The sequence below is a fragment of the Neovison vison genome, chromosome 11, assembly GCF_020171115.1.
Source record: "Neovison vison isolate M4711 chromosome 11, ASM_NN_V1, whole genome shotgun sequence".
Classification (NCBI taxonomy): domain Eukaryota; kingdom Metazoa; phylum Chordata; class Mammalia; order Carnivora; family Mustelidae; genus Neogale; species Neogale vison.
In genome coordinates this window covers 55,027,284-55,046,066 of record NC_058101.1, presented here as the reverse complement: position 1 = coordinate 55,046,066, position 18,783 = coordinate 55,027,284, and the positions used below count along the sequence as shown (strand labels likewise).

The 18,783-nt window shown below is 37.7% G+C and overlaps 1 protein-coding gene across 1 annotated transcript in view; it reads left to right on the top strand.

The window, feature by feature from the left end:
- Positions 1-18,783, top strand: part of NCAPG (non-SMC condensin I complex subunit G) — a 62,509-nt gene that overhangs the window by 24,271 nt on the left and 19,455 nt on the right. Inside the window, exon 14 of the mRNA XM_044226040.1 lies at positions 6,631-6,855. Within this exon, the coding sequence (XP_044081975.1) occupies positions 6,631-6,855 (225 nt within the window). The remainder of the gene's footprint in view (positions 1-6,630; positions 6,856-18,783) is intronic.

Here is an 18,783-nt window from a genome sequence, read left to right as displayed (position 1 = left end):
CACATAATGAAAAATAATATATAGTGTGTCAGATTGAGAAAAGCAAAGAAGACTTAGTACAAAAAAAAAAACAAAACAAAGAAGAGGGGTAAGGAGTAGAAATAGAAGGATCTGTTTCATAGGAAAGGCCTCAGTAATAAGTTGAAATTTGGGTCACTACTAGAGGAAAGTGGGTGAATGAATTATGTTAGATATCTGAGTAAGATGTTTCTGAGGAGAGGGAAGAACAAGGGAAGGGGCCCTGAAGTAGGACTTTGTTTCACATGCTCAAGGAACAGGGTAACTATCACTAGGGCCAACAGCAAAGAGAATAGTAGGAGGAAGGATTAGCAGGCAACAGGATCTTCTATGGAATTAATAGATTTCACAGTGAATGAAATGAGAAAGAACTGAAGGATTTTGAGTAGAGGATTATTAGGATCTGACTGGGGTATAGTGTAGATACAGACCAGGCGTTAGCAAACTTCTGTAAAGAGCTACAGGGTAAATATTTTGGACTTTGCAGACCGTATGGTATGTCTCCAGTATTATTCTGCGGTGCAAGTGTGAAAACAGCCATAACAGTATGTTTATGAATAATGTAGCTGTAGTTTAGTAAAAATTTATTTATGGACACTGAAATTGGAATTTCATATAATTTCACATGTAATGAAGTTATTTTTTAACCATTTAAAGATGTAACTCTTCTTAACTTTAAGGCTCTGTAAAAAGAGGCAGCAGACTGGATTTAGCCCCTTAGTCATAGTTTTCAGGTCCCTAATATTAACTGTAGGGGTACAAGTATGGAAGCAGTGAAACTCATAAGGAAGGTATGCAATAATCCAGGAAAGAGATGATAATGGCTTGGACCAGTATTCGAGTGGTTACTAGGGTTACAAAAAGGGTTGGTAATCTAAGTTTGGAAGACAACATCTTTAGAATTTGGTGAGGAATCTGATGGGACATGTGAGAGAACGAGGTTGAAGATAGCTGAGAATTTTAGACAAAATAATTGGAAAGATAGACTTGCCCTTTCTGATGATGGGGGAAAACAGAGGGAATGGGTTGTAGGGCAGGTGGATGAGATAAGAAATTCAATTTTGGGCAAAGTAAGTTTGAAGTTTGAGTTCCAAGTGGATATATCAAATAGACATTTGTATTTGAATTTGGAGATAGGAGGGAAGTGCAAGCTGGAGAGATGAATCTAAGTCTTTTTAATAGTATCCAGTGCTTAGAGACTGGATTTTACGTGAGCGATGAATGTAGATTGATTGGAGATCTTTACTTTGTAGTTCCTGAGGGCTTAGGCCACATTTAAAGGAGAGATCAAGAAGAACCAGTACAGACTAAGGTGAAATAGACAGTAAGAGGACAGTAAGAGCACTTCCTAGAAGGCAAGTGAAGATGATATTTTATAGGGGCTAGTATCCCCTGACTGTCCGATGCTGGTGATAGGTTGATAAGGGTTTATAATTGACTATTGGGGGCAAATAAGGAAATGTTTGGTGATGTTCATGAAAATAGCTTATGTGGAGGGCAAAGCTTTATTGGAGTGGGCTGAAGAGAGAATTATGAGAGAAGAAGTGGAGATAGCCAGTGTAGACTATACTATTTCAAGATTTCATTTTTGTTAGGAGAAACGGAAATGGGAGGTAGCAAGAGAAGGGTTTGGAATAAAATTAAGAGCTTTTTGGTTTTAATTTTTTTTTAAGATGGGGAAGATTATACCATGTTTATAATGAATGCTAAGGACAATGGCCCTGTTGAAAGGAAAAAAAATTGATAATATAGGAAGAGAAGGCACTTGCTAGAGTGCTGTTGAATAGACAAGAAGGATGAAATTTAGTGTATCAGTGGGATATATTTGACTTTTTAACTCCTTTGGACATCTGTCTTTAACATTTAGGCCTGGCTTAATTTCAGAAATATACCTTGTTCCATTTCCCTATACGAAAAGACAATGTGACTCATGTAGCATCTGGTGTTGCCAAATGTAACAGTATAAAAAAGCTGCAAGGAATTTTAGTGCAGATTGGTTGCCAGCAGGTATATGAGAGTACTTTGCTCAATTTGAAAATAACATGTGCCAACACAGATCATCATTTTCATGAAAAGATTATTTTAAAAGACTGAAACCTTGGGTGTCTGGGTGGCTCAGTTGGTTAAGCATCTCACTCTTAGCTCAGGTCATGATCTCTTAGGGTACTGAAATCTGGCAGTGTTGGTCTCAGCAGGAATCTGCTAGAGATTCTCTCTCCCATTCATTGCCCACCTCAAATAAATAACTAAACAAATCTTTAAAAAAAGGGGGGGGGGGCGCCTGGGTGGCTCAGTGGGTTAAGCCGCTGCCTTCGGCTCAGGTCATGATCTCAGGGTCCTGGGATCGAGTCCCGCATCGGGCTCTCTGCTCAGCAGGGAGCCTGCTTCGTCCTCTCTCTCTCTCTGCCTGCCTCTCTGCCTACTTGTGATCTCTCTCTGTCAAATAAATAAATAAAATCTTAAAAAAAAAAAAACAGGGGCGCCTGGGTGGCTCAGTGGGTTAAGCTGCTGCCTTCGGCTCAGGTCATGATCTCAGGGTCCTGGGATCGAGTCCCGCATCGGGCTCTCTGCTCAGCAGGGAGCCTGCTTCCTCCTTTCTCTCTCTCTCTGCCTGCCTCTCTGCCTACTTGTGATCTCTCTCTGTCAAATAAATAAAATAAAATATTAAAAAAAAAAAAACAAAAAACGCCTGAACTCAACCAATAATAGATTATTCCCTCTGCATGAAATCCTTACTTTGGAGCATCCATCCATCCATCCATCCATTTATTTATTTATTTATTTATTTATTTTAAAGATGTTATTTATTTATTTGACAGAGATCACAAGTAGGCAGAGGGGCAGGCAGAGAGAGGGAGGGGTAGGCAAAGCAGGCTCCCTGCCAAGCAGAGAGCCCGATGCTGCGGGTCTTGATCCCAGGACCCTGAGATCATGACCTGAGCTGAAGGCAGAGTCTTAACCCACTGAGCCACCCAGGTGCCCCTTGGAACATCCTTTAATGTTGCAATCACATTACCAAGAGAAAGAAAGCATACAGTTAGAACTTGGGGAAATTATATGTTCTAGAAATGGTCAAACTGCTAATGGCTTATCAGAGGAAGAAAATTAAAATCATACTTACGTCAAAAGATAGTCATTAGGAATTTCAGGGTTTTGTTCTAACTTCCTTTTTTGTATCATTTGGCATCTCATCAATTTGTTTACTGTACAGTGATGAAATTCCTGTTGATGCTTTTTTTATAGTTATCATGCTATGCTGCTGTTGTCACAGAAGATTTCTATTATTGTTAGATCCTTTTGGAAACTTGAAATGTCAGTAGTATTTTCAAAATGATGTGAAGTTCCGGGGCGCCTGAGTGGCTCAGTGGGTTAGGCTCTGCCTTTGGCTCAGGTCAAGATCCTAGGGTCCTGGGATCAAGCCCTGCATCAGGCTCTCTGATCAGCAGTGAGCCTGCTTCCCCCTCTCTCTCTGCCTCTCTGCCTACTTGTGGTCTCTTGTCTGTCAAATAAATAAATAAAATCTTTAGGGAAAAAAAAATGATGTGAAGTTCCTTTCTCAAATGGAAAGAAAAATTTTGGTACTTTGTCTGGGTGAATCATTTGTAATATTTGGCCCTCCATCAGGTTTTACTCCCAAGATACAGAATGAATCTGCATGTGTTAGAGAAGGTCATTCCTTTTCAATCATTTGGCATCAATGATTCTGTTAGTAATTCGAAAGGAAGTTTTGTTTACTATTGTGAAATTTTTTGGCTTAATATAGGTGCCCAGAGAATAAAATCCTATATTTTCAAAGAGGTTTTGCTAAGAACTTAATGAACAGTAACCTCTTTACTTCTATTTCCTGGCTTCCTGAAAGATGGGTCTTGATATGCTAGATTGATCTCTGGTTATTACTTTAAAGTGGGAGAAAATTCTTTTTAGAACATTTAATAGTAAAGAATTCATTTATGTCTAGCTTAAATATTTTTGGGGGATAAATGGGATAAAGCATTCATTAAGATGTTCTATATACCACTAAGAATGGTTCTGGAAAACTGTGAGTTGTAGTCAAGTTTGAACTCTAATAGAGGAGATTAAAGGTAGATAGTTATATAAAATTTCTAGTATTGCAGTAAAGTAAATACCATAGAACTTTTCCCAAAAACAAGCAAGTTCACTTAGCCTTTAAAGATGAAATGTGAATTTTGACCCTTTTAATTTTTACTGGTCATAACATCAATAATAAGTGCTGTGGTCATTTAAGCCAGAAGAAATGCAGTATGATTGTAATGCTTAAGTGTGTCCTGGAGTATTCTGAAGTATTTAATACTAACTCATACTCCACTTGACAGAGTTTATAGGAGCCTTGATATACTATTTGTTTTTATATTTATACTTTTCTTCTATGGAAAGGAATTGTCAAAATCAAGCAGGTGTGAAAGAGAAATGATTTTTCTTACCCAGACCATTCCACAATTTTATCCTCCTCCAAATCAAACCAGTCAATAAAAAGCAGGCTTGTCACGGAATTAAAGTTTTGAAGAATTGAAGTTTGCCCCCCCCTGCTTTTGGTACAATAAACAAGTGAGATCTCTAAACTTTTTTTAAAGGATGAGCTATTAATATTTGCCTGAAAATATAGCTAGATATAGTTTTTTGTTTTTTTTTTTTTTGTTTTTTAAAGTATGCTCCATGCCCAGTGTGGAGCTCAAACTCATGACCCTGATGAGATAAAAGAGTCAGACACTGACTAAGCCACCCAGCCGCCCTTAGATATTTTTTATAAATTAAAAATGTTGTTTGTGAATATCAGGTTCAAATGCAGTAAAATGTTGTCTCTTTTTTTTGTATGTCATCCTACATTGGGGTTTTCATCTCTTCTTACATCCTTAAAAGGGTTCACGATCAAAAGAAGTTAACCACTGAATAAATTCATTTGTTTATAAAGTTATTTTTAGGACTATCATTAGAAGATTTTAGATTAAGGGAAAATAGCTCTCTTTTGGAGGAGTAAGAAATTCGTTCTTTTTTAAATCAAGTTTTAGTAAAAAAAATTTGATTTAAAACACGTATACATACTTGCTAGAAAGGCAGGAGAGAGAAATCCTTCTTTCCTTCCCTTGGCTCCAAGCCCAACATGGGGCTCAAACTCAACAACCTCAGGATCCAGAGTCACATGCTATACTGACTTTACTAGCCAGGTGCCTCAGAAATTATTTTATTTTATTTTATTATTTTTTAAAGATTTTATTTATTTATTTGACAGAGATCACAAGTAGGCAGAGAAGCAGGCAGGGAGAGAGAGGAGGAAGCAGGTTCCCTGCTGAGCAGAGAGCCCGATGAGGGGCTTGATCCCAGGACCCTGGGATCATGACCTGAGCCGAAGGCAGAGGCTGTAACCCACTGAGCCACCAAGGGGCCCCAAATTATTTTATTTTAAAGTCTTGCTTAGATAAATACAGTATCGAGAGCTATTGCAAACCAGTAAGGGACGAAGAATGACAAGGAAAATCTGCTGCTGAAAGGGTAGCATGTTTAGAAATCTTAGAGAACAGTCCTGACACTGCATTTCACTTTGGCAAATTTGCGGGTCGTACCGTAATAGATATATTTTGAAATTTCAGAGATTTGAGCTGTTTTTCTCAATTCACACTTGACCAACTTACAGGTGATTTTTATTCATTCTAAAGGCTAGGCCATATAACCAAGTAATGTATCAATGTCCAAAATTTAAGTGCAATAAAGAATATAATAAAGCTCTTCATAATAGAAATATACAGCTTTTTTTTTTTCCCATGGCTTTGATATTTGGTATATAGGAATTCAGTGTTCTTAACCTAGGACAGACTCCTAGAACCTGCTGGATTTTATGGTTTACCTCCTTTTATAAAGGAGTCCAGTTCATTGAGAACTGAATTTACTCTTTTTTTTTTTTTTTTTTTTTTGAGAACTGAATTTACTTTTAATGAAATCTAAATTCATTGAACTAATAAAATTTTATCTTTAGTGAAGCTTGATAACCTGGGAGAGTACTGATAATCTAATGTATTATTTTTATTGGTTAGCATGTAATGTTTTTGACCTAATAGATGGCTGAAACAATTTCAGTGTAATTTTCTGGATTTAAAAAAAAAATTATATCCAATATATTCATTCTTTTTCAAATAAAAGGAACAGATAAATCAGTCTGATTCTAATTCTAGGAGTTTTCTTGTACTTAAGGTAAGCTTTTTCTGAATGAACTAGAAGTCTAAATGTTATGGCATAAATAAAAGTAATAACTTAAGGGGCCCCTGGGTGGCTTAGTGGCCTCTGCTTTCAGCTCAGATCATGATCCCAGGGTACTGGGATTGAGCCCCGCATCGGGCTCTCTGCTCGGCGGGGAGTCGGCTTCCTCCTCTCTCTCTGCCTGCCCCTCTGCCTACATGTGATCTCTGTCTGTCAAATAAATAAATAAAAATCTTAAAAAAAAAAAAAGTAGTAACTTAAAAGAGGAATTTTTGATTTTTGAATTATGTTTCATGTGGTAGATTCATAGACTGAGAAAATAAGGTACTTGTTAATTTTGTGCATTATAGACAATGAAAAGTTTACTGAATTTATTTTTTGGCTGGGGCTGTTTCAATTTAGGTTTTACAAATTGATGATGTGACAATAAAAATAAGTGCTTTAAAAGCAATCTTCGACCAACTGATGACGTTTGGGATTGAGACGTTTAAAACTAAAAACAAAGCCCTTCAAGGTGAAAATGCAGAAATAAACACTGATGGAGACCAAGATATCAAAGATGCTAAAGAAGAGACTGCTACAGCCAAGAATGTTCTGAAACTCCTTTCTGATTTCCTAGATAGTGAGGTAAGAAATAATTACAACCCTGTTATTATGAAATTTCTTTTTATTGTGTATGTTTATGCTCTTTATTTTTTTAGACTAAAGCTTAAATTTGACCAATAAAGACTAAAGCTTTAAATTTGACATTTAAAAATTTTGGCTTTTAAGTATAATTAAATTCTACTTTCATTCCTAATATATCTCATTTCATAATGTTATATTGTACGTGCAGAGAATTGAAATGTAAACAAAAATTACTATTAGAGGGAGTTTTTTTTTTTTTCTTATGTCTTTGTGATTTATGATTCAAAGTTTTTCCTCTGAAGTCTGAAGAAATAATTTAATTTTACATTGGGTTGGTGGAAGGTCTGAGACAGGATATGGGTTTAAATTTTTTTCCTTAAGGTACTCTTGAACTACACTTTTATAGCATATATAAATAATTAATCAAAAAATTTTTGTACTGGGATACCTGGGTGGCTCAGTCATTTAAAGTGGCTGCCTTTGGCTTAGATCATGATACCAGGCTCTAAGATGGAGGTCCACATGGGGCTCTCTCCTCAGTGGAGAGCCTGTTTCTTCCTCCCCCTCTACCTGCAGCTCTGCCTACCTGTGCTCTCCATCTCTCAAATAAATAAGTAAAAATCTTTAAAAAGTTTTTTTATATTTTTTTTATTAAGGTGAAATTGATATAAACAGTTTTAAAGTGGACAGTTGATTGGCATTCATGATGTCATGCAACTGCCAACACCTCTATTTATTTATTTATTTATTTATTTATTTATTTTTTTTAAGATTTTATTTTATTTATTTGAGAGAGAGAGAGACAGTGAGAGAGAGAATGAGCGAGGAGAAGGTCAGAGAGCGAAGCAGACTCCCCATGGAGCTGGGAGCCTGATGTGGGACTCGATCCCGGGACTCCAGGATCACGCCCTGAGCCGGAGGCAGTCGTTTAACCAACTGCGCCACCCAGGCGTCCCCAACACCTCTATTTAATTTTTTAAAAATTTTTGTTATCCCGAAAGGAATAACCTTTGAGCATCCTTTGTATCCTTGAGCAGTTGCTCCCTATTTCCCATGCAACCTGCTCCTTAAAGTCACCAGTATACCTTTTATCTCTATGGATTTAACTATTTTGTGTGTTTCTTACAAATGGAATAATACAGTATGTGACTTTATGTCTGCTTTCTTTCACTTAGCTTCTTTTTTCTTTTTGATATATTTATTTTTTTGCTTTATCTATAAGTCCCATGGAGGAGGGGACTATATTTGCATGTTTTTTGGGTTTTTGTTTGTTTGTTATTTAAATATCCAAGGTATAATACATCATTACTTTTTGATACAGTGTTCAGTGGTTCATTAGTTAAATATAACACCCAGTGCTCATCATATCACATGCCTTCTTTAATTCCCATCATCCTGTTACCCCATGCAACTGATTACTGTGCATTGATTTTATATCCTGCCAATTTACTGAATTCCCGTATGAGTTCTAGCAGTCTTGGGGTGAAGTCTTTTGGGTTTTTCCACATAAAGTATCATATCATCTTACAAAGAATGAGATTTTGACTTCTTCTTTGCTGATTTGGATATCTTTTATTTCTTTTTTGTTGTCTGTCTGCTGAGGCTAAGACTTCTAGTACTATGTTGAATAACAGTGGTGATACTGGACAACCCTGCCATGTTCCTGACCTTAGGGGGAAAGCTCTCAGTTTTTGCCCATTGAGTATGATATTTGCTATGGGTTTTACATAGATGGCTTTCATGATATTGAGGTATGGCCCCTCTATCCCTACACTGTGAAGAGTTTTAATCAAGAAACAATGTACTTTGTCAAATGCTTTTTCAGCATCTATTGAGACTATCATATGGTTCTTGTCCTTTCTTTTATTAGTGTAGTGTATCACATCGATTGATTTGTGAATGTTGAACCAGCCTTGCAGCCCAGGAATAAATCTCACTTGGTTGTGGTGAATAATCCTTTAACTGTTCTGTTGGATCCTATTGGCTAGTGTTTTGGTGAGAATTTTCACATTTGTGTTCATCAAGGATATTGGTCTGTAATTCTCCTTTTTGATGGGGTCTCTTTCTGGTTTGGGGATCAAGGTAATGCTGGCCTTATAAAATGAGTTTCGAAGTTTTCTTTCTGTTTCTATTTTTTGGAACAGTCTCAAAAGAATAGGTGTTGATTCTTCTTTAAAGGAAGCCATCTGGCCCTGAGCTCTTGTTTGTTGGGAGATTTTTGATATCTGCTTCAATTTCCTTGCTGGTTGTGGGTCTGTTCAGGTTTTCTATTTCTTCCTGGTTAAGTTTTATAGTTTATATGTCTCTAGGAATGCATTCATTTCTTCCAGAATGTCTAAATTTTTTTTTTTTTTTTTTTTTTTTTGGCCTGTAGTTGCTCATAATATGTTCTTATAATTGTTTTTATTTCTTTGGTATTGGTTGTAATCTCTCCTCTTTCATTCCTGATTTTATTTGGGTCCTTTCTTCTAGTTTTGTTGATCTGTTCTACTGTTCTTTTGGTTTCTATTTTATTGATTTCTGTTCTTCTCTTTATTATTTGTCTTCTTCTGATGGGTTTAGGCTTTATTTGCTGTTCTTTCTCCAGCTCCTTTAGGTATAGGGTTATCTTGCATATTTGAGACCTTTCTTTTTTCTTAGACTGCCTTTGCAGCATCCCCCAAAATTTGATTGGTTGTGTTTTCATTTTCATTTGTTTCCATGAATTTTTAAAAATTTTTAATTTACTCTTTGACCCATTCATTCTTTAGTAGGATTCTCTTTAGTCTCCATGTATTTGAGTTCTTTCCAACTTTCCTCTTGTGATGGAGTTCAAGTTTTAAAGCTCTGAAAATATGCAGGGAATGATCCCAGTCTTTTGGTACCATTTGAGACCTGATTTGTGATCCAGAATGGGATGTATTCTGGAGTATGTTCCATGTGCACTTGAGAAGAATGTGTATTCTGTAGCGTTGGGGTGGAATGTTCTGAATAGATCTGTGAAGTCCATCTAGTCCAATGTGTCATTTAAAGCCCTAATTTCCTTTTTGGTCTTTTGCTTAGATGATCTGTCCATTTCAGTAAGGGGGGTGTTAAAGTTCCCACTATTGTTGTATTGTTGAGGTGTTTCTTTGATTTTGTTACTAATTGGCGTATATAACTGGCTGCTCCCATGATAGGGGCATAAATATTTACAGCTGTTAGATCTTATTGGATAGACCCTGTAAGTGTGATGTAGTGTCTTTCCTCATCTCATTATAGTTTTTCCGGTTTAAAATCTAATTTGTCTGATATAATGAGTCCCACCCCAGCTTTCTTTTGATGTCCATTAGCATAGTAAATGGTTTTCTTTTTTTTTTTTCAATTTATTTATTTTCAGAAAAACATTATTCATTATTTTTTTCACCACACCCAGTGCTCCATGCAAGCCGTGCCCTCTATAATACCCACCACCTGGTACCCCAACCTCCCACCCCCCCTGCCACTTCAAACCCCTCAGATTGTTTTTCTGAGTCCATAGTCTCTCATGGTTCACCTCCCCTTCTAATTTACCCAAAAGCACATACCCTCGCCAATGTCCATAACCCTACCCCCCTTCTCCCAACCCCCCTCCCCCCAGCAACCCACAGTTTGTTTCGTGAGATTAAGAGTCACTTATGGTTTGTCTCCCTCCCTATCCCATCTTGTTTCAAGGATTCTTCTCCTACCCACTTAGGCCCCCATGTTGCCTCCCCACTTCCTCATATCAGGGAGATCATATGATAGTTGTCTTTCTCCGCTTGACTTATTTCGCTAAGCATGATACGCTCTAGTAACATCCATGTTGTCGCAAATGGCAAGATTTCATTTCTTTTGATGGCTGCATAGTATTCCATTGTGTATATATACCACATCTTCTTGATCCATTCATCTGTTGATGGACATCTAGGTTCTTTACATAGTTTGGCTATTGTGGACATTGCTGCTATAAACATTCGGGTGCACATGCCCCTTTGGATCACTACATTTGTATCTTTAGGGTAAATACCCAGTAGTGCAATTGCTGGGTCATAAGGCAGTTCTATTTTCAATATTTTGAGGAACCTCCATGCTGTTTTCCAGAGTGGTTGCTCCAGCTTGCATTCCCACCAACAGTATAGGAGGGTTCCCCTTTCTCCGCATCCTCGCCAGCATCTGTCATTTCCTGACTTGTTGATTTTAGCCATTCTGACTGGTGTGAGGTGATATCTCATTGTGGTTTTGATTTGTATTTCCCTGATGCCAAGTGATATGGAGCACTTTTTCATGTGTCTGTTGGCCATCTGGATGTCTTCTTTGCAGAAATGTCTGTTCATGTCCTCTGCCCATTTCTTGCTTGGATTATTTGTTCTTTGGGTGTTGCGTTTGTTAAGTTCTTTATAGATTTTGGACACTAGTCTTTTATCTGATATGTCATTGGCAAATATCTTCTCCCATTCTGTCAGTTGTCTTTTGATTTTGTTAACTGTTTCCTTTGCTGTGCAAAAGCTTTTGATCTTGATGAAATCCCAATAGTTCATTTTTGCCTTTGCTTCCCTTGCCTTTGGCGATGTTCCTAGGAAGATGTTGCTGCGGCTGAGGTCGAAGAGGTTGCTGCTTGTGTTCTCCTCAAGGATTTTGATGGATTCCTTCCTCACATTGAGGTCCTTAATCCATTTTGAGTCTATTTTTGTGTGTGGTGTAAGGAAATGGTCCAATTTCATTTTTCTGCACGTGGCTGTCCAATTTTCCCAACACCATTTATTAAAGAGGCTGTCTTTTTTCCATTGGACATTCTTTCTTGCTTTGTCGAAGATTAGTTGACCATAGAGTTGAGGGGCTATTTCTGGGCTCTCTATTCTGTTCCATTGATCTATGTGTCTGTTTTTGTGCCAGTACCATGCTGTCTTGATGATGACAGCTTTGTAATAGAGCTTGAAGTCCGGAATTGTGATGCCACCAACTTTGGCTTTCTTTTTCAATATCCCTTTGGCTATTCGAGGTCTTTTCTGGTTCCATATAAATTTTAGGATTATTTGTTCCATTTCTTTGAAAAAGATGGATGGTACTTTGATAGGAATTGCATTAAATGTGTAGATTGCTTTAGGTAGCATAAACATTTTCACAATATTTATTCTTCCAATCCAGGAGCATGGAACATTTTTCCATTTATTTGTGTCTTCCTCAATTTCTTTCATGAGTACTTTATAGTTTTCTGAGTTTAGATTCTTAGCCTCTTTGGTTAGGTTTATTCCTAGGTATCTTATGGTCTGGGGTGCAATTATAAATGGGATTGACTCCTTAATTTCTCTTTCTTCTGTCTTGTTGTTGGTGTAGAGAAATGCAACTGATTTCTGTGCATTGATCTTATATCCTGACACTTTACTGAATTCCTGTACAAGTTCTAGCAGTTTTGGAGTGGAGTCTTTTGGGTTTTCCACATAGAGTATCATATCATCTGCGAAGAGTGATAATTTGACTTCTTCTTTGCCGATTTGGATGCCTTTAATTTCCTTTTGTTGTCTGATTGCTGATGCTAGGACTTCTAGTACTATGTTGAATAGCAGTGGTGATAATGGACATCCCTGCCGTGTTCCTGACCTTAGTGGAAAAGCTTTCAGTTTTTCTCCATTGAGAATGATATTTGCAGTGGGTTTTTCATAGATGGCTTTGATGATATTGAGGTATGTGCCCTCTATCCCTACACTTTGTAGAGTTTTGATCAGGAAGGGATGCTGTACTTTGTCAGATGCTTTTTCAACATCTATTGAGAGTATCATATGGTTCTTGTTCTTTCTTTTATTGATGTGTTGTATCACATTGCCTGATTTGCGGATGTTGAACCAATCTTGCAGCCCTGGGATAAATCCCACTTGGTCATGGTGAATAATCCTTTTAATGTACTGTTGAATCCTATTGGCTAGTATTTTGGTGAGAATTTTCGCATCTGTGTTCATCAAGGATATTGGTCTGTAGCTCTCTTTTTTGATGGGATCCTTGTCTGGTTTTGGGACCAAGGTGATGCTGGCCTCATAAAATGAGTTTGGAAGTTTTCCTTCCATTTCTATTTTTTGGAACAGTGTCAGGAGAATAGGAATTAGTTCTTCTTTAAATGTTTGGTAGAATTCCCCCGGGAAGCCGTCTGGCCCTGGGCTTTTGTTTGTTTGGAGATTTTGAATGACTGTTTCAATCTCCTTACTGGCTATGGGTCTGTTCAGGCTTTCTATTTTCCTGGTTCAATTTTGGTAGTTTATATGTTTCTAGGAATGCATCCATTTCTTCCAGATTGTCAAATTTGTTGGCGTAGAGTTGCTCATAGTATGTTCTTATAATAGTTTGTATTTCTTTGGTGTTAGTTGTGGTCTCTCCTCTTTCATTCATGATTTTATTAATTTGGGTCCTTTCTCTTTTCTTTTTGATAAGTCTGGCCAGGGGTTTATCAATTTTATTAATTCTCTCAAAGAACCAGCTCCTAGTTTCGTTGATTTGTTCTATTGTTTTTTTGGTTTCTATTTCATTGATTTCTTCTCTGATCTTTATGATTTCTCTTCTCCTGCTGGGCTTAGGGTTTATTTCGTGTTCTTTCTTTAGCTCCTTTAGGTGTAGGGTTAGGTTTTGTACCTGAGACCTTTCTTGTTTCTTGAGAAAAGCTTGTACCGCTATATATTTTCCCCTCAGGATTGCCTTTGTTGTGTCCCACAGATTTTGAACCGTTGTATTTTCATTATCATTTGTTTCCATGATTTTTTTCAATTCTTCTTTAATTTCCCGGTTGACCCATTCATTCTTTAGAAGGATGCTGTTTAGTCTCCATGTATTTGGGTTCTTTCCAAACTTCCTCTTGTGGTTGAGTTCTAGCTTCAGAGCATTGTGGTCTGAAAATATGCAGGTAATGATCCCAATCTTTTGATACCGGTTGAGTCCTGATTTAGGACCGAGGATGTGATCTATTCTGGAGAATGTTCCATGTGCACTAGAGAAGAATGTGTATTCTGTTTCTTTGGGATGAAATGTTCTGAATATATCTGTGATGTCCATCTCATCCAGTGTATCATTTAAGGCCTTTATTTCCCTGTTGATCTTTTGCTTGGATGATCTGTCCATTTCAGTGAGGGGAGTGTTAAAGTCCCCTACTATTATTGTATTATTGTTGATGTGTTTCTTTGATTTTGTTATTAATTGGTTTATATAGTTGGTGCTCCCACGTTGGGGGCATAGATATTTAAAATTGTTAGATCTTCTTGTTGGACAGACCCTTTGAGTATGATATAGTGTCCTTCCTCATCTCTCATTATAGTCTTTGACTTAAAATCTAATTGATCTGATATAAGGATTGCCACTCCTGCTTTCTTCTGATGTCCATTAGCATGGTAACTTCTTTTCCATCTCCTCACTTTAAATCTGGAGGTGTCTTCAGGTTTAAAATGAGTTTCTTGTAGGCAACCTATAGATGGGTTTTGTTTTTTTATCCATTCTGTTACCCTGTGTCTTTTGATTGGGGCATTTAGCCCATTAACATTCAGGGTAACTATTGAGAGATATGAATTTAGTGCCATTGTATTGCCTGTAAGGTGACTGTTACTGTATATTGTCTCTTTTCCTTTCTTATCTACCACTTGTAGGCTCTCTGTTTGCTTAGAGGACCCCTTTCAGTATTTCCTGTAGAGCTGGTTTGGTGTTTGCAAATTCTTTCAGTTTTTGTTTGTCCTGGAAGCTTTTAATCTCTCCTTCTATTTTCAATGATAGCCTAGCTGGATATAGTATTTTGGCTGCAAGTTTTTCTCGTTTAGTGCTCTGAAAATATCATGCCAGCTCTTTCTGGCCTGCCAGGTCTCTGTGGATAAGTCAGATGCCAATCTAATACTTTTACCATTGTATGTTACAGACTTCTTTTCCTGGGCTGCTTTCAGGATTTTCTCTTTGTCACTAAGGCTTGTAAATTTTACTATTAGGTGACGGGGTGTGGGCCTATTCTAATTGATTTTGAGGGGCGTTCTCTGAACCTCCTGAATTTTGATGCTCGTTCCCTTTGCCATATTGGGGAAATTCTCCCCAGTACTTCTCTCCAGTATACCTTCTGCTCCCCTCTCTCTTTCTTCTTCTTCTGGAATCCCAATTATTCTAATGTTGTTTCGTCTTATGGTGTCACTTATCTCTCGAATTCTCCCCTCATGGTCCAGTAGCTGTTTGTCCCTCTTTTGCTCAGCTTCTTTATTCTCTGTCATTTGGTCTTCTATATTGCTAATTCTTTCTTCTGCCTCATTTATCCTAGCAGTGAGAGCCTCCATTTTTGATTGAACCTCATTCATAGCTTTTTTGATTTCAACTTGGTTAGATTTTAGTTCTTTTATTTCTCCAGAAAGGGCTTTTATATCTCCTGAGAGGGTTTCTCTAATATCTTCCATGCCTTTTTCAAGCCCGGGTAGAACCTTGAGAATTGTCATTTTGAACTCTAGATCTGACATATTACCAATGTCTGTATTGATTAGGTCCCTAGCCTTCAGTACTGCCTCTTGTTCTTTTTTTTGTTGTGAATTTTTCCGCCTTGTCATTTTGTCCAGATAAGAGTATATGAAGGAGCAAGTAAAATACTAAAAGGGTGGCAACAATCCCAGGAAAATATGCTTTAACCAAATCAGAAGAGATCCCCAATCGTGAGGGGGGAGAAAGCCCCCCTCACGATTGGGTGAGGGATCTCCCCTGATTGGGATCTCCTCTGATTGGGATCTCCCAATCTCTTCTGATTGGGATCTTTTCTGATTTGGGGATAAAAAGAGGTTCAAAAAGAAAGAAAGAAAGAAAAAAATGAATTAAAAAAAAAAGAGATTGAATTAAAAATTCAATCAAGATAAAAAAAGAGATTGAAGAGATTGGGATCTCTTCTGATTTGGGGATAAAAAGAGGTTCAAAAATGAAGAAAGAAAAAAAGGAAAAAAGAATTAAAAAAGAAAACGAATAAAGAAAAGTAAAAAAAGAAAAAAATATATATATTAGATAAACTAGTTAAAAAATGTTAAAAAAGAAAAGGGTAAAAGTTAAAAAAATTTTAGCAGAAGAAGAGAAAAAAATGAAAAAGAAAAAAATTAAATTAACTGCAAGACTAAAAAAACACAGGGAGAAAGCCATGAGTTCCATGGTTTGTTTTCTCCTCCTCTGGAATTCTGCTGCTCTCCTTGGTATTGAAACTGCACTCCTTGGTAGGTCAACTTGGTCTTGGCTGGATTTCTTGTTGATCTTTTGGGGGAGGGGCCTGTTGTAGTGATTCTCAAGTGTCTTTGCCCCAGGCGGAATTGCACCGTCCTTACCAGGGTCCGGGCTGAGTGATCCGCTGGCTTTGCTTTCAGGAGCTTTTGTTCCCTGAGCACTTTCCGTAGAGTTCTGGAGGACGGGAATACAAATGGCGTCCTCCTGGTCTCCTGCCGGAGGAGCCGAGAGCCCGGGGCCCCGCTCCCCAGTGCGCCCTCAGCGAACAGCTCCTAGTAACTCCCGTCTCCCTGACCTCCGGCCGCGCTCCGAGCTCACCGAGCCTGCGACCGGTTCAAGGCAACACCAAGCTGTGAGCTTACTGTCGGCTCTGTCTCTGTAGCCGGCTTTCCCATTCCAATATCCGCAAGCTCTGCAACACTCAGACACCCCCGATCCTTCTGTGACCCTGCGAGACCTGAGGCCACGCCGACCCCGCGTGGGCTTCGCCCCGGTTTAGCCTCTGGAGCGATGTCCCTCAGCGGGCCAGACTTTTAAAAGTCCTGATTTTGTGCTCCATTGCTCTGCCGCTTGCCGGGAGCCGGCCCCTTCCCCCGGGGGTCTATCTTCCCGTGGCTTTGGATTCACTTCTCCGCCAGTCCTACCTTTCAGAAAGTGGTTGTTTTTCTGTTTCTAGAATGGCTGTTGTTCTTCTCTTTGATCTGCGATGGATTTGCAGGTGCTTGCAATCTTTAGATAAGCTCTCTAGCTGAACTCCTGCTAGCTGAAGTAGTCTCAGCCTGCTACTTCTCCGCCATCTTGACTCCTCCATGGTAAATGGTTTTCTATCTCCACACTTTAAATCTGGAGGTGTCTTTGGGTCTAAAATGAGTCTCTTTGAGACAGCATATCAATGGGTCTTGCTTTTTTATCCAATATGATACACTCTGTCTTTTGATTGGAGCATTTAGCCCATTTCCATTCAGAGTAACTATTGAAAGATATGAATTTAGTGGCATTAAATTGCCTGTAAGGTGACTATTTCTGTATATTGTCTCTGTTCCATTCTGGTCTATTTATATCTGGGCTCTCTCTCTTTGCTTAGAGGACCCCTTTCAGTACTTTTTTTGTAGGGTTGGTTTGATGATAACAAATTCTTTTAGTTTCTGTTTGTCCTGGAAGCTTTTTATCTTTCCTTCTATTTTCAATGAGAACTTAGCTGGATAAATTATTCTTGGCTGCATATTTTTCTCATTTTGCTCCTGAATATATCCTGCAAGTCCTTTCTGGCCTGCTATGTCTCTGTGGATTGGTCTGCTGCCAATGTAATGTTTCTACTGTTGTAGGTTACAGTCCTCTCATCCCAAGCTGCTTTCAGGATTTTCTCCTTGTGTCTGAGATTTGTAAGTTTTATTATTAGATGTTGGGGTGTTGACCTATTTTTATTCATTTTTGAGGAGGGTTCTCTGAGCTTCCTGGATTGTGACGCCTGTTTCCTTCCCCAAATTAGGGAAGTTCTCTGCTGTAATTTGCTCCACTATGCCTTCTACTCCTCTCTTTCTTCTTCTGGGATTCCGATTATTCCAATACTGTTTTGCTTCATGGTGTCCCTTATCTCTCAAATTCTCCCCTTGTGATCCAGTAGTGTTTATCTCTCTTTTACTCAGCTTCTTTATGCTCCATCATTTGGTCTTCTTTATCACTAATTCTCTCTTCTGCCTAATTTATCCTAGACATTAGAGCCTCCATTTTTTATTACATCTCTTTAATAGTCTTTTTTATTTTGACTTGGTTAGATTTTATTTATCCAGAAAGGGATTCTGTAGTGTCTTCTGTGCTCTTTTCAAGCCCAGCTAGTATCTTTATAATTGTTATTCTGAATTCTAGTTCCAACTTCTTACTAAGGACCTGGCAGTTGGTACTGCCTCTTGTTCTATTTTTTTGAGGTGAGTTTTTCTGTCTTGTCATTTTTTTGAAAGAAGAATAGATGAATTAGAGAAAAAGTGCGAAAAGGGTAATAACAACCCCAGAGAAATGTAGATTAAATAGATCAGAGGAGACCCAAAACTGGGTGGGGGGGGGGGAAGAAAGGAAAAAAAAGAATATGGTCAGGTGGTGAATAGAACAGAGCCATACACTGGATTTCAGGTGTATTTTGGTCTGTTAGAAGAAACTGAATCCCAAAATTTTAAAGAAAGAAAAACATAGATGTATGAAAAATAAGGTTAAATACAATGAAAGGATAGAATATTATTGTAAAGATGAAAATTTTAAAAGATTTTAAAAAAGGAATTGATAGGAAGTTGGTTGAAAAAGAAAAGAAAGATTTTTAAAATAGAGAGAGAGAATGTGATCAGGCAAGTAATAGAACAGAGTGGTACACTGGATTTTGGGTTTGTTTTGGTCTTTTAGAAGAAACTGCATCTCAAAATTTTAATGAAAGAAAAACTTATATATGTACAAAAAATAAGGTTAAATAGAATGAAAGGATAGAATATGACTATAAAAATGAAAATTAAAGATTTTTCAAAGAATTGACAAGATAAAAATTTTCTTGAAAAAGGAAATAATAAGTCAAAAGAAAGGAAATAAGTAAAAAAACAAAGAAAAATTTAAAAATTTAACTTTGAAAGACTAAGGAATCATGGGGAAAAAAGACCATGAATTCTGTGTGTTGTATTCCCCTAGCGCTGGAGCTTTGCAATTCTCATTGGTTGGTAAACTTGGTCTTGGCTGGATGTTCTTGCTGATCTTCTGGGGGAGAGACCT